This window comes from Balaenoptera musculus, chromosome 13, assembly GCF_009873245.2.
Source record: "Balaenoptera musculus isolate JJ_BM4_2016_0621 chromosome 13, mBalMus1.pri.v3, whole genome shotgun sequence".
NCBI lineage: Eukaryota > Metazoa > Chordata > Mammalia > Artiodactyla > Balaenopteridae > Balaenoptera > Balaenoptera musculus.
Window position 1 is genome coordinate 7,522,380 of NC_045797.1, and position 17,043 is coordinate 7,539,422.

The window sequence follows — 17,043 nt, forward strand, 5'->3', positions numbered from 1 at the left end:
AAATTAATTTTTTACTATTTTTAATGAGGCAATTAGAAAAATTTATATATGTGACTTGCATATGTAGTTAACATACTTTTACTGAGCAGCTCCAGTAGGTGCAGTCAGTAACAACAGATGAATTCTACACGTAAGAATTTAACAAGAAGTAATCAAACCTGGCATGTCTGTATGTGCTTTGTTAGCTTTCTTTCTTCTTCATTTTTTAAATATATTTTATTGAAGTATAGTTGATTTACAATGTTGTTTTAATTTTTCCTATACAGCAAAGTGACTCAGTTGTATATATTCTTTTCCATTTTGGTTTATCACAGGATATTGAATACAGTTTCCTATGCTATATAGTGGGACCTTGTTGTTTATTCATCCTGTATATACTAGTTTGCAATTGCAAGCTCCCAATCTTTCCTTCCCCATCCCCCCTCCCCCTTGGCAACAACAAGTCTGTTCTCTATGTCTGTGAGTTTGTTTGTTTTTAAGATATGTTCATTTGTGTCGTGTTTTAAATTCCACATAAAGCGATATTATATGATATTTTTCTTTCTCTTTCTGATTTACTTTGCTTAGTATGATAATCTCTAGGTCCATCCATGTTGCTACAAATGGCATTATTTCGTTCTTTTTTATGATTGAGTAATATTCCTGTGTGTGTGTGTGTGTGTGTGTGTGTGTGTGTGTGTGTATACCACATCTTCTTTATCCGTTCATCAGTTGATGGACATTTAGGTTGTTTCCATGTCTTGGCTTTGTAAATAGTGCTGCTCTGAACATAGAGGTGCATGTATCTTTTTGAATTATAGTTTTGTCTGGGTATGTGCCAGGAGTAGGATTGCTGGATCATATGGCAACTCTATGTTTAGTTTTTTGAGGAACCTCCATACTGTTCTCCATAGTGGCTGCACCAATTTACATTCCCACCAACAATGTAAGAGGGTTCTCTTTTCTCCACATCCTCTCTGGCATTTATTGTTTGTAGACTTTTTAATGATGGCCATTCTGACTGGTGTTAGGTGGTACCTCATGGTAGTTTTGATTTTCATTTCTCTAATAATTAGTGATGATGAGCATCTTTTCATGTGCCTGTTGGCCATCTCTTTGTCTTCTTTGGAGAAATGAAAACTACAGGCCAATATCTTTAATGAATATAGATGCAAAAATTCTCAACAAAATATTAGCAAACCGAATCCAACAGCACAGCAGATCAAATACCATGACCAAGTTGGATTCATCACAGGGTCACAAGGATGGTTCACCATACACAAATCAGTCAGTCGATGTGATACACCCCATTAACAAAAGAAAAGTCAAAAACCACATGATCATCTCAACAGATGCAGAAAAAGCATTCGATAAAATTCAACATCTGTTCATGATAAGAACTCTTACCAAAATCGGTATAGAGGGAACATATTTCTTCTTCTAAAGACCAAAACTCACTGAATTAGATAGTTATTATAATAAAAGTACTTATTTAAATACTTGGACCTGTATTATTTGTGTTTAAAGAAAATCTGTTGCTTGAATAACAAAGTAGATACACAAGCCTCCTGTGGAGGCCATCCCCAGCCTCACCCCCAGGTACAGCTGTTGCTAGGAGAAGTGTGGTACAGAGTTTCCCTTAGGTTAATAGGTGAAAGAAATAGGGAAGCTGTTGAAAATAATTAGTTTCATGTGATACTAGTAATGCCTGTCATAACATAACTTTAGTGAGTCAGACATTTTTTTATGGGAAAGCATAAACCACATTGATTCTTGTTTAAGATATTTTTCTATAGTTTTATTAAGAATAAAATAATTTGAAACAAAATTGGGGAAAAAAAAGAGTGCTTCTTGGTCTGCAATTCTTATTTTGTTTTGGTTAACTTTATTTTTTGGCTTTGATGCAAATTTGTATTAGGAAACTGAATAAGATTATTTTAACTTTTCTTTTCTTTTCTTTTCTTTATTTATTAAAAAAAATTTTTTTAAGGCAATCATCTTTTTACACATTTTGAAAGAAACATTTATTTATTTATTTATGGCTGTGTTGGGTCTTCGTTGCTGCACGCGGGCTTTCTCTAGTTGCAGCGAGCGGGGGCTACTCTTCGTTGTGGTGCGCAGGCTTCTCATTGAGGTGGCTTCTCTTGTGTGGAGCACGGGCTCTAGGTTTGTGGGCTCAGTAGTTGTGGCTCGCGAGCTCTAGAGCGCAGGCTCAGTAGTTGTGGCACACGGGCTTAGTTGCTCCACGGCATGTGGGATCTTCCCGGACCAGGGCTTGAACCCATGTCCCCTGCATTGGCAGGCGGATTCTTAACCACTGTGCCACCAGGGAAACCCTTATATTTTTTAAATAAAAGTTTAAATTATTAAGCTTCACAGGAGTAAAGTCTAATAAGCTCTACAGTAAGTCTGCTCATAGTAAGTATTTTTAAATATAAGATAAAAATGTCAAGGTCAATATAGCTAAATGTCAAAATTTTTAAAATATTTGCTCTATTATCAGTATTTAATTCATTACTCGAGGTGTCTGTCTGCTTTTCTGGGCATTGCTTGGCAGTAGATGTTTTTGTGTTGGTTGACTGTGCCTTTAGCAGCCAGGAGAGTCAGATGTGCTAAGGCAAAATAGCTCTATCACTTTGTGATTTTCCTCCCAACTTTGTTTACTGGCAACACAGCCAAGGAGAAAGTATACCAGTGATACGTTCTTTAAATCATCCTGTTTAAGGGATTGTTCAGCTAGGGCTCTACTTTCTTAATGTAAAACTTTTAACATGTTTTATTATTAATTTTACAGATCCATCTGCTGAGGAATTGAGAAAGCTAATGATGTTGCATGGAGGCCAATATCATGTGTATTATTCCAGATCCAAAACAACACACATCATTGCCACAAATCTTCCTAATGCCAAAATTAAAGAGTTAAAGGGAGAAAAAGTAATTCGACCAGAATGGATTGTGGAAAGGTAAGTTTAATTTTTAATTAAATTAATGAGTTTTAAAAATTGGAATACTTTTTCTATTATAAACGCTTATCTAACTTGCATTGCCTCTTAACGTAAGGGTGAAGAGTAATCCAGGTCTTAAAAAACACCACTGTGCTCCTTAGCCTCGCGTGATGATTCAGGTGGCCTGGGGTTTGACATTAGTGTTCTTGCAACCTCAGCTCCCAGGAATTAGGGGAGATGACTCAAATGAGCGGCAGGAAGCAGCGATGGGAGGGGTTGACAAAGCATGCTGTTCACTGAGCAAATATTTGTGCACCTGTTCCGAGTAGGCAGTGTTCTGTGTACTTGGGAAATACATCAGTGAGCTAAGCAGAGTCCCTCTCCTACCTCTTGGAGCTTACATTTTATAAGGGGAAACAGATAATAAACAGTATATGAGTAAATTTATGTCATGTGTTAAAAGTCAGTACGTGCTGTGGGGGAAAAAAGAAGATGAGGATAACGTGGACCCGGAACACTAGGAGTGGGCGGCAGTTTGCAGTATTATTAGTACCTGTTTTTCGGTTAGTATGGCTCCTTGGCTGTTGGTTTGGAATTGGTGTGTTGTAAATCAGTGCTGGCCATTCATACTAACTTCCTAAGGTTAAATATGTCGTCTAGAACCTTGGTGATGAGCCAGAACTTGAGTGATTCATATATAATATATATGAGTGATTGCTAGATTTATGAAAGTTAAAAGTGAAAGTATTAAAATCATAATTTTATGACTAGAGTGTAATCAGTATATGAGAGAATGGTCAGATTGTATAATGGAGTGTTAATGAAACAAACTTAGAAATTATTTTTTTTTAAGTCAGCTGCCGAGCTTTTTTCTTATCCTATATTTCATTAATTCTGACACCTTCCATTAATTTATTCAGTAGATTTCGAATTGTTAGGTTTCGGGACTTCCCGGGTGGTCCAGTGGTTAAGATTCCGTGCTCCCAGTGCAGGGGGTGTGGTTCCGATCCCTGGTTGGGGAACTAAGAACCCACATGCCACGTGGCGTGACCGAAAATATTTTTAAAAAATAAGTGAATAGAACAGCAGCATAGATTCATAAGAGTCAGTGTATTATAGTGGAAAGGCTGGGCTTGGGCTCTGGAGACATACCTGGGTTCACATCCCAACTCAGCAATTCAGGGTCCCTGTGATCTTGTGTAATGGGAATAGTTACGCAGCCATTCTGAACCTTGTTTCCTCATTTGTAAAAGATGGCTGCTGTCTACCCGCTATGGTTATGTGACAACTAGAAATAATTCGTGCAAACTACCTAGCACAATGCCTTGTGCGTTGTAGAGGCATAATATGTAAGAAGCTACCGTTGTTATTTTATTTTTATTCTATAAACATCACCGAGTATCAGAAAATAAATTCCAAAAGGTCAAAAGTGCATTTGTCTTCCGGAAAGCCAAATTATTCTTATAGATTAGGGTTTTTTAAGCCTTGGCAGATTAAGTTGAAGGTCCATCCCTAGAACTTCTTTGTGCTATGTTCCCAGGACCCAGCCACTGTCCATTCATTATATAGGATTAATGAACCTAGCTTTTAGCTGTGTGTCTTCTTAAAAATAAATTGTGAGGTTTTCCGTATCAGAAGTTAGTATCATTCCAGAGTTTAACTGTGTGTTGTCACTTAAAGACAATCCTTTCATTGTGCCGGGGCAAGAATTTTGATCTGGGGATATTAGTTTGGCTTTGGAGGGGATGGGGGAGATCCATGGGCAAGGAAAGTGGTGGTGAAAAGAGCTCTTGCTGGGTGGGACTTGACTTGCTTAGAAAATGGTGGTCTTCTTTACAGCTGTTTCTTTATACCTGCTCTTCTTTTTTGTGCTGAATGCTGCTAGAGAGATAATACAATAAAAAATGCACCTGAGACAGTTACAAGTTATAAAATACACCTTAATGAATTTTATTTTAGTTTGAAGTCAGGCTTAATTATCTGTTTTTAAATAACTGAAGTGACTTTGGAATCATGGTTATATGGCGTAGTTGCTTTATGTTATATATGAGAAGGCAGGGCTAAGACAGTTAACTGATTTGCTCAAGAATGACAGAATTCAGAACCCAGATTTTCTGACTCATATTTGGGTCTGCTCTTTGCCATTTAATTAAGTTGTTATGGGTGAGTTGGCCCATGTGGAAATGGTTCAGTCTGGGCTATACCCTAATATATGAAAAAAGTGCCCAGTGTCTACGATGTCATAAGCATGGGCTCCTCCACGTTAGATCACAGTGCTGTTTTCTTTCACACTCTAATCCCAGCCTTGTTCATCTTTTCTCCTTCTCAGCAGTGTTTTAATGAGATTTTATTATATTTAAAAATTTGAACATCATATTAGCTGTTTAATGGATGATACATGATATTCTCTTCTATAATTAGTTTTCCTGTTTTTAGCTTGAGCAGTTTGAAAAGCGACTACCACTCATAAGTGTGCAGGATGATTACTTTGCTTTGATTAGAATTCCCTGGTGTCTGTGTAGGTGCCATTAAACCCGAGTTAATATAGGCATGATTATGGGGTCATGACTTCCGAGAGGCAGGGGAGTCCTTTAATGAGAAGCCTGTGTGCGTTAGTTTAAGGTCTGAGATTATGTCACTGAAGGCTTTGCTTTGTAAATCTTATGTTTGTATATAGTACAGTATAGTATAAGTGATTTTCAAATTTTTCTCTTAATCCTTTTCTTCAGACAATTTTATGTTGAAATTTGAAGTGTGAAGTAGTTATAGAAGCTGCTGTGGCTCACCTCACTGCCTCATCGGGCCCGAGCACAGTTGAAAACATGGTCCTAAGTTATTCCGAGTCCATTTTGTTCTCGTTGTTCATTTTGTGTTGAGTCTTCTGTGGCGTGGGAACCTGCCTCCTCTGGTTGGATTCTCACGGGCTCTGCTGTGAGATGAGAGGGTCCAGTTGTTGCCAACTCGGGTCTTCTCGTGGGGGGTGACTGGCTCCCAGTCAGTGTGTCCTTTCTTTCTAAGCTCCCACCTGTAATGTCAGCACGTTTGTCACGTACTTGTGATGCTCTGAAGATCTCATACTTGGTATGGACTAAAACTTTGTTCCTAATTACACTCAGTGTCAATATTAGAGTGCTTATTCAACTCAAATAAAAGTTGGTTGCAAGTTTATCTCATGATTTATTTCATCCCCCTTATGTTTTTTTTTGTGTCTTGCCTCAGTTTATTCCTTGTAGAAAATGTGTGTGATTCTAGTTTCTGGTATAGATTTGACTTAAAAAAAATTAATCTTGAGTCGTTTACTTTTTTCTCTCACAGCACTACAGAATTCTTCTCAAATTATTTTTACTTGGCCAACTAACCAGTACACATTTCAGTCTCCCCGCCACCCCATGATTTGTTGTAGGTAATATTTATTAGAAAATAGAGTCTTGGTCTTCACGAGCTAAAGAATGAATATGAATAGCCTAACTCTCTCAGTATCTGTAGTAAAAAATAAAAAGCAATCTGGACCCTGAAGGATAAAGGACAAAAAGTTATATACATATGTTCATAGCTGTTATTTCCTTTTCTGAGCTTGTGGGATCTTGGTGAGTGGTTGGTAAGTTTGGGTAATGGGAGAGGTGGTGGCAAAGGAAATTTTAATTTTGAATGCGTAAAGAATAATGTTTGCTTAATGGTAGAATAATAGGCAAAAACAGCTCAGTTTGTCCTTAGCACATTATTACATCCTTTCTTGCCTTAAATCCACTTCTGAATGAGGAAGAAGGATAGATGCGTGAATGGATGGGCAGATGGGTATGCAGTGTCAGATGTGGTTTTTCTAATAGAGAACGACTGGGATGTTGACTGGAACCATACAGACATTTGATGTGCAGAATTGCTTCGTCTAAAGAAGATGCTGTTGCTACAGTTACAATAAAAAGTTCAGAATAGAAATGTAGTGACTTTTCTTGTATCTTAATTTTTGCAAAATCTCCCAGACTCTGTTTACAACTGACAGTGTAAATTCATTTTCAGCATAGGAAACAGGAAATGATTTAGAGAACAAAGTTCTGCTTTAGATAACTTTACTGGGGCTATAGGACAAGCCAAGAGTTAAAACTTCTCAAAGTAAGTGAATATCTCACATGCAGTGAGTATGTGCCTGATGCATTGTATAGAATGTAAGCTCTTTCATATATATCAGAATCTATTTTCAGTGTACATGGGAAGAAAGCTCAGTATATAAAGAAGCCATGTAGTAATAGCTTTTGGTAAAGTGAAGCTCCATTTGGTTTTGAAATATGGGCTTTGATATTTGGCTCTGTTGTTTTTGGGGGTTTTTTTGGTAAGAAGAATGGTAGAAAATATAGAATACAACTCCTCTGTGCTTAGGATAAGCAGTGAAATTAGAAAATGTTAGAAATGAATCCCTGAGAGACTTTGTAAAAGAAGATCTTTTAAAAATATACCTTCAGATAATGTTTCTCTCCATATATCTGTAGATGGATAAATGGATAAGCAGGGATAGTTAAGAATGTACACAGATGTGTAGTGGTTTGGGCTTGAAATTAAAAGAATTTCTTGTCTAACGTTACTGTAGTGCACTGGGCTTTAGTTTCTTTTACTGGGCATCTCTGAGGATGTCTGATTAGAGACCTGCAGTATTTAAATTGGCTCTTATTTTATATCAGTCTCCACGGACTTAGTTATGTAAGCCTTAAGTTCTGCTGGGTGACATGGCTGTTGTTAGGAGTCGTGTACGATCAGTGTAGACCACAGAGAGCACCTGTAGCATCTGGGTCACCCAGCAAGCTGTCAGTAGGATGGGGGAAGCCAGCATGATAATGGGGCGTGTCCTGGCTTCATTGCACGTTGGTCTTACTTCAGATGTGCAGCTGGCATATTGAGCACAGTTTCAGTCTCCACGTACCCCTTAGTTACAGCTGTGCTGTGTGTCGTGAAGGAGGCAGAAGGCTAAGGTTAGGGGTAAGTCCCTCTGCTTCTGAGGGTGGGAGAGCAGGCGAGATAGGTAATAACTAAGAAGACAAAGGTCCATAGCCAGGCAGTTAAGACCAGTTGCTAAAGGAAGTGAAGTTAGCTTGATAAAGAATAAAGTAAAATTCACTGTGCTGTACACCTGAAACTAACACAACATTGTATGTAAATCAACTGCACTCCAATAAAAATTTTTTTAAAAGAATAAAGTAAATTAATAAACAGTCTAATTTTAGGATTTTAATTCTAGTATTTGAATGTAATCTGTAATCTTGATAAAACTAACTTTTAGCCTGATGGTACATTTATTTAGGTAAATGAAAATTGAAGTGTGTTGTCACTAGTATGTTCTCAACTGTCATAAATTAGTAGTTTAGCATATTTAGTAATTCCACCTGAAGTTGAAGGTACTTTAGGTAGGATTGTATATTGATATAATTACATAAAGGACATAGTCTATAATATGGTATAGTTTCATTTTTAGGGTATATCATCAGTATGTTTTTCTGTATTCACAATTGTTGACTTAATATTTTAAATTGGTTTTGTTTGTTTTAAACCAATTCAGTCTTTTTTTTTTTTTAAGTTCTGTGGAGTGTGCTTTGAGAAAATAATGTCAAAACTCTTGGATTTGTCAGATAATAAGAAAAGTATTTTACTGTATTATTTTTTTTCTAAATAATTAAAGTATGGCTTTCTTAATATATATTTTAGGTTTAAAGGCACACATGTGCTTTGAAATATTTCCTGATACTTAAGGAGCCTGTTTTAAAATTTGGATGTTAGCCTAAGCATATTAGTTGGCTGTTTTAAAATTTGAGTTGAAAATGGTATTTTTAAAGATACAGTAACCATATGTGTAACTCAGTTTATTAGAAAGCAAAACTCAGTTTAATCAAATCAGTCTTAGTTCTGAAGTATAATAGGCATTGGGGAGTGTCAGTTAATCTAGTATTATAATACTGCTGTTCCCCTGGTTTTTATAGGTGGTGTTTGATGCATATATAGTGAGCATTTGGAAGACGATATAGATATATATGATAGCTTCTGCTCTCTCAGAGTTCTGTCTTCAAGTGGCCTTGTCTCTATCACTCTTACACACATAAGATAGTGTAAATTATTTGTTAATCTTAAAGTTGAGATTCTTTATTTTGTCCTTTTATTTTACAGTTTTTCACATTTAATAGACAGACTAACATGAATCTTGGAAACTGGGAATCCTCATCCAGTTCCCTTATTCTGGAAAAATTTAACATGCGAGATAGGATTTGAGAAAATCTTAATGATTCTGTGTGAATTTTTTGGGGGAAAGATTGTGGTTAAATATCAAAGTCATGACGATTACAATATTGAGTAGTCCAACTTCGTGCTTGAAGTTTTTCTCATCCTACTCTGTAGTCTATTTTCTTTTCCTCAACATGAGACCGTTGGCTACTAGTTTTTAAAATTTCAGACGTGTCTTTTCATGGGCAGGTCTCATTCTTAAGTGTTTAATAAGTAAGATTGTATTAGGACCACTAAAACAAAGGGAGAAGGAATAAACTAGAAAAAGAGATGGCATGTTGTTGGTGAAATATTCCTGTCATTGAGAACATTCATTTTTTGTGAAGCTCCTTTTCCCCAAGTATTAAACTCTTAAATTGGTGTTACTTTTTTGTTTTAGCATCAAAGCTGGACGACTCCTGTCCTACATTCCGTATCAGCTGTATAGCAAGCAGTCCTCCACGCAGAAAGGTCTCAACTTTAATCCTGTGTGCAAACCTGAGGACCCTGGATCAGGTCCCAGCAGCATCACCAAACAGCTCAACGACAGGGTGTAAGTTTGTCTAGGTTGGGGAGACTACAGAGCTGGTTTTTCACAGTGAGAATGGCCCCTGCTCTGCTGAAGAGAGAAACAAATATAAAAACTGGCTATTCGTCTGTATTAATCCTGTTGAAGTACAGGGGTGCATGTCTTACCTAAAAATTATTTTTATCATGACAGTTTCATAAATAAAATGTAAACAAGAAAGCTTTTCCACTCTGATTAGATTCCCGTGTTAAACCAATGGATCTTAAATTATTAGAAGTAAAATGTTCCATGGATTTTCATGGCAGTAATTATTTTTGACACAAGTAATTTGCTATAGAATATTGCTTTCTCGAAAACTGAACTAAATACTCCAGCTATACTTTTGCTGTGTGCCACTGCATAGAAAGATAGGTAGTGAAAATGTTAACATTTCTAGGCTATTTTTGAAAAATTCTAAATCAGTAACAATTCTAAATAGGTAAATATTTTATATCAATTAAAATTTAGTTGATGACCCTCAAGGTTATAGAGTTAGAGGTGAATCTAGACTTTATTCCATTTGTCTGATTTTAAAAAATATTTTGACTTAAGCTTTAATTGCAGTAATCCTGGGTAAATTGGCTTCACAGTTAATTGGTGTGTTGCCTTAACTTGTGTATCAGGTAGTAGTTCATTATCATGGTTCATTATCATTAGCCTTCTCCTTATTTATTAAATTGTTTGCTTTGGGAGTTTGATAATATTTTTTCCAAAAGACCAGGAGTCGAATTAACTTGGGATGATCCAGTGTCACTACCTTCTGTAGTTTTGTTGTCGTTTGTTCTTTAACTTATAGGTTCACTTATAAGTGTATTCAGTTGTTTTTCACATTACCTAAAACATTTAATTTTGTTTTTTTTATTACCGTCAAGGTGTACAAGTAATATCAGAAAACCTTCTGAATATACAACTTCATTTTTTTCTTACTTCACTAATAAAAGAAAATATATATGTGTGTGTTTTTGAAATTCTTCTTTGTGTTGACTTTAGGAAGAATTTACCTATTAGATTTAAATTATTGATCCATTTATGCTGTTGCCTAGTAAATGTGTATCCACTCATGATATATTTCTAGTACAGCTACTTTATAAATGGCCGTTTGTCTGGGCCGAAACACCGCAGTGCAGAAAGGATGGGCAGGAGCAGTGTGTTTCTTGCCAATGTGTGCATTTCTGTTGCGTGTGTTGCTAATAAAAAACCTTAATATTTATGACACAGAAAACTAGATTTAAGACTTTTCTGACTTCACTTTTGTTGCTTTCTGTGTTCTTTATTTTTGGCATGTTCAGTGCATTGTATAAATTTCTTTGAAATTCCTTTATGTGACTTTTTGCTCCCTTGCTCTCTATCTCAAGGGCCAGACTTTCTCTGACACGTATCAAATGAGGTTTTCTTTCCTTCCTCTCTTAATCGTTTCCCGTTGGTCATCTTTTCCTCTTTCACTGGTGGGATCATCTGTGAGGATAGGACCTACTCAGATTCGGCTGTCAGATTCCATGAGATGGTCAGCCAGAGCCAGAGCCAAGCCAGAAATGGGTGGTGCTGTTTCGCATCCAGCTCACACGTGGTTCTCAGTGCAGTCAGGCTGTCGTGACTAATATACCCAGTTGGTATTAGGAGCAGGAACTTTAGATTAAACCTGGTAATGCCGTGGTAATCTCACCTGTGCCTTGGTGCTGCATGTGGCACCCTCATGTGGAGCCTGAACTGTAATTGGACTAATGCTGTGGACTTTTCTAAGTAGAATGAATTACTGCTTTGTAATTCAGATTTTTGTTTTTGTTACTTAGATGATTCTTTTGAATGCAAATGAATCTTGTCTCTATTACAGAGCATTACCAGGCATCTAGAAGAGCCAGGATGTGAATTTAACATAACATTTGTCATAGTTACTGCATTTATAAACCTGTCATCAGGACACTTGGTCCAGATTGCCTTGGACCTACCACCCTGGCATCTAAATAATGCTTTTCTTAGAAATGAAATGGTAATAATTCCCTTGTCAATAGGGCAAACATCCTCATTTTTCTAGGTATGAATTTTATTGAATTAGCCATACACATTGACCTGACTTTTTTTACTTTTTATCTACTTGTGCAACAGTTTGACCCCATTAATGGATTAGTGAATATAGTCTGTCAGTCATTTTCTGGGGGAAAATAACGAGCCTCAGGATTGTAGCAGTATTGGATTTAATGTGTTGAACAGTGCCTTACATAAAAGTGAAAGTAAAAATAGGAATAAGATTTCAAATAAGGTTTCTTACCCGTTTTTACGGGAATTATTCATATTGTATTAATTTAGCAAATACTTACTGACCACCTAGTAAATGCCGGACACTGTGCTGCAAACTGGGTATTTAAAGCTTACAGATTACAGTTAATTTATAGTGGGAAAAATAATTGAAAACAGTTTCTTGGATTTTTCTTCAATCTGAAAAAGATCCTATTCTATTTTCTTCTCTGTGTCTGAAATTTTAAAAAAAACCCAAAAACCTGAAAGGCTGTTAATGGGCTAGAATTTTCCTAGTTACCTTGCTCCTTCAGTTTAGCAAAGAATTATATTTTATTAGAAGAGCAATCATGAAAAAAAATTTGTGGCTTAATCATTCAGATTTGGTGGAGGGAATATTAAAGTGTGTACCACTAAGAGTGTTTAAATGGAAAATTGTTTTAGCCTGAAAGTCAGACATTATTCATTTAAACAATTTTTTTTTCCTGCTTTAGAAATCACATAATTAAGAAGATTGAGACGGAAAATGAAGTCAAAGTCAATGGAGTGAACAGTTGGAATGAAGAAGATGCAGATAATGACTTGGGTTTTGTGGAGCCGGAGCCCTTCTTCCCAGGAAGGAAACAGAACGGAATTCCGCATCCCAGAGATGGCAGTGCCGTTTGTAACGGACACACTCATAGCTCTAACGGTGCCTTAAAGACACAGGACTGCTTGGTGCCCAGGGGCAGCGGTGTTGCCAGCAGGCTGTCCCCCGACCCTGCCCATGAGGAGGAAGCAGCCGAGAGGAGCGGTGGCGGCTTCAGAGACTGTGCTGTGCAGCAGTCCCAGCAAAGCACCAGAAGCACAGATGCTCTGCGGAATCCACACAGAACTAATTCCTTCTCCCCGTCACCTTTACACAGCAACACTCGAGTCAATGGTGCTCACCACTCCACTGTTCAGGGGCCTTCAAGCACAAAGAGCACTTCTTCAGTCCCTTCACCGAGCAAGGCGGCACCCTCTGTGCCACCCAGACCTTGCAGCTTCATCTCGGACTTCTACTCTCGCTCGAGACTGCACCACATTTCCACGTGGAAGTGCGAATTGACTGAGTTTGTCAATACCCTGCAGAGACAAAGTAGTGGTATCTTTCCAGGAAGGGAAAAGTTAAAAAAAATGAAAGCAGGCAGGTCTGCATTTGTTGTAACTGACCCAGGTAGATACTTACTAAAAATTGTTTTCTTAAGAAACAATCATGCTTGATCATTTTGTTCTTAATCTGTCACTGGTATTCTGGTCAATACTAAGGTCTTGTAACATGGAAGTCTTTAGGAATAGCAATTTATGTAAGTAACAGATGACAGAAAGCTTTCTTACTAAAAATTTTCTACAAAATTAGATTTGAGTGTGGCTAAGTGAACATTTTTTAGGTAATTTAAATAGTAATGAGGTTGGGATTCTGAGCATTCATTCTTCCTGTAGACCTTATCAGTTATTGAAGTTTTGAACTGTAAAATATAACATTTTATATTCAGTGCTTAAACTCCTGTAAGAATGAATTGGTTTGGTAAGAGTAACTGTTAATTTTTAAAAGCTTGCGTCATAATGATTTTTCAGTAATTAAATAACTTTGACATAATAGCTATTATAATTATAGTGGTGAGCTTTTAGTGAGATAAAGTATTTTCACATATAAGTAGGTTGGTTAATTGTATTTTGTTTTTTAAATAGTTTTCTTGTCATCAAAAACAAACAAAACCAACAATAACAGGCTGTATTTCTGTGCCTGTCATTATAAATTGGTATCTGGTTTGAGGTTTTAGTTGCTTTTTATGGATTACATGGGTTCCCCCTGGGGCGGGATCTCAGAGATTATCTAGTATTACCCTTTAATTTATAGCTGTGGAAACTGAGGTGCAGAGAGAAGCTCGTGGTTCTCTCACAATGTGATAGAACCTCTCCATCTGGGTTTTTTCTGTTATGTTTTGCTGTGTTTGATGTATTCCAAATGCTTTTTGTTATTTATGAGATATTTCAAAATAATGTTATAGGTATTAGGTTTTCCTTTTATCATGCCTTGGCCTTGTTACCTAAAGGTCGTTTAATTTTGAAAGCTTCAAAGAGCTATTATGAATCAGTTTTATGAATGGGAATAAGATGAGAGATTTTTATATTGTATGAAGGCATTCAGTAGGCATTTAGTATATGCATTCTGTATGACTTGAATCTTTAAAACCATTATTTTGAGTTGTTTACATTATGTGTGTATAATACTTTTATACAGCAGACTTATAATTGTTAAGATTGATTTTATAGATGATTTCTCGAGGGAATATAGAGGGTAGCAAGGAAGTCGCTGGCTTTGGAGTTAGGTAATAGCCTGAGTCCACATCCTGGCTCTGCCACTCTTACGATGCAGAGCATGTGAGTTCACCTCTCTGAGTGTCAGTTTCCTGTCGGCACACAAGTGATAGTACAGGAAGATAATAGGAACAAAGGTCCGGTGCCCTGCGCCTAGTGAGAACAAGGTAAACTCTTTCACAGTCACAATTTGGTAAATAGAGTTGTCTCAACATTTTGGGGAGTAAATGTAAGTTTTTGGAAGCCTATTATGAAGATTAACCTCAGTACTGTTATTCTTAAATCTAGCAGAGGAAAATTCCTTTATGAGATCATCACTTTTTACAAGTGTGGTGGCTTATGGGGCTCTGAAATTAGACTGCCTGGGATTGAATTCCAGCTCAGCCTCTTACTGGCTGTATGACTCAAGTTATTAATCTGCAAAATGGGGATAATAAGCTTACTTCTTTCATAGTATTGTTGTGAGAATTTAAATAAATTAATACATGTAAACCTCTTACAACAGTGCCTGACACCTACTTACAGAGCACTCAATAACAGTAGCAGTTTTTACCGCTGTCTTATCAAGGAATGTTGTTACTGCATAGAATAGTAATCATCTAAAGTAACTTAGGTCCATGGAACTAAATATATGAAAACATCTTTATACATTTTTATAAACCATTCAGCCCACAGGAATAACTTGGAGATAAGCATTTAGACAGACTTTTAACTAGAGACTTGTTAGAATATAGACTAGGAAAACATGATGTCTTCACAATTGATTTTAAATTCTGTTTGGAAACTAAATTTGTATCTCTGAATTATTTTTAGAGCCAAAGAAACTGAAATTTGATTTCTCTTGAGGTGATAGAAGTAATCTATTATAGAATCTGTATTTTTTTTTAAACTTTATTCTGCTTGTAAGTATTTAAAAATTAATTTCTAAAATTAACTAGACCTGATTTTTTTTTAAATATTAAAAACTAGTTTGGGGTTTGAACATTCTCTTTTTCCTTCTAGGAAATATGTCAGTATTGAGTTCACCCAGACATCAGAGCTGTATAATGCATGTTGATATGGATTGCTTCTTTGTATCAGTGGGTATACGAAATAGACCAGATCTCAAAGGTCTGTATTCTTGTTTATGTATTAAGAAAACTGATATACTGTTATAAACATTTATTCTAAGGAAGGAAACAAAATTTTTAAGAAATATTTATTCTAATTTTCCTTGGCAAAATCACAAAATATTCTTTAAGAAATATTTATTCTAATTTTCCTTAGCAAGATCAATTCCTACTTCCAAATTTTCTGGACTCCATTATCAAGAAAGAGAGGGAAATTAGAAAAGTTTTTGCCTCCCTGTAGAGACCAGGCCTTTAGGGAAGAATATTCCTCTTCAGCTGAACATCTAAGGCTAATGTAGATAGGGACCTGCTTTGGGCATTTTCTATATTTTTATCTATATTTATTATTACTTTGTCAATAAATGGAAATTTTATGGTAGCATACGTCTTTGCAACTTGGGTCACTATGCTTTCTCTTGAATGAATAACTTGATTAACTGTCCTGATGCTAGGGAACATTCCCACTTTTTGGTTGTAGGATAATTTTGTAGTATTGAATATTGCTAAAATATGTTGTCATCTGTGCAGTCTTTGTTTTAATGGAAATTTTAGGTATTTGTGACCTAGTCAATACTTTTGAAAATATTTATTCTCGATTTTTGAGAGTTCTCTCTATGTCCGAAAGAGATAGCTATTAGTACTGTCTTCTGAGAGTGAATTTTTCCCTTAAGGAAAGCATAGAAACTGCTGGGGTTAATACTAGGGCTTTATTTTTATCACGGGCAGTTGCTGTTTCAGCTCTGATAGGAGTGTTTAGACTGTAAAGAGTTGATTTTAGCCCATGAGTGACTTTTTAATGCTTTTTTTTTTTTTTTTTGTCCTCACAACAAATGCATTCAGTGAAATATATGCGTGTATATATATATATATATATATACATGGATTATCCATGCTATTGCTTTACAAAGTTAGAGTTATCTTGTAACTTAACACATACACATATAAGGAAATGACGCATGAAAGATTTTATAACTAAACCAAAAAGTTTGGGACTATATATACTCACCTTTGATTATATAGTAGGTCAGATTGTGATTCCTCTACATATACATTTAATTAGTTTTTTTTCTTGCTGCAAAAATAAAGATTAGTTTAGATGTTACCTTACTTTTCTGATACCAGAAATATTAAAAATCTAGATACAGTTAGTTTTTCTTTCTCTCCCCACCCTGCCAGTCTGAATCTAGGATCTGAGTTGCCTGTTTTCTACTGTAAGAAACCAGACAAAAACCATAGAAAGCTATGATAGTGTTGCTTTTAAGTTGAATAAATGCATCAAAATTGTCATAAATAGTTTACTTTTGGGGGATACAGAGAAACTTATCAATAGATGACTTTTGCATAGCGACTGATAATCTTCAAAGATTTTGGCTCTTTTAGGGATTAATGCCTAAGTAAAGCTAAAGAGAGATGTCATATTTCTTAAGTGTTAGTGTTCTTGTACTTAGCTTTTATTCTTTCCTTACAGGAAGGCCGGTGGCTGTCACAAGTAACAGAGGCACTGGGAGGGCACCTCTGCGCCCTGGCGCTAACCCCCAGTTGGAGTGGCAGTGGTACCAGAATAAAATCCTGACAGGCAAAGCAGGTACAGATAATGAGCCCTCTTTGAAGTCATAGTGCTCCTGTT

The 17,043-nt window shown here is 36.2% G+C and overlaps 1 protein-coding gene across 1 annotated transcript in view; it reads left to right on the plus strand.

Moving 5' to 3' along the window:
* The window catches only part of REV1 (REV1 DNA directed polymerase), an 81,196-nt gene that overhangs the window by 32,710 nt on the left and 31,443 nt on the right, over positions 1-17,043 (plus strand). The window contains 5 exon segments of the mRNA XM_036872653.1: positions 2,774-2,942; positions 9,565-9,717; positions 12,459-13,162; positions 15,310-15,417; positions 16,885-17,001. Of these exon segments, the coding sequence (XP_036728548.1) occupies positions 2,774-2,942; positions 9,565-9,717; positions 12,459-13,162; positions 15,310-15,417; positions 16,885-17,001 (1,251 nt within the window).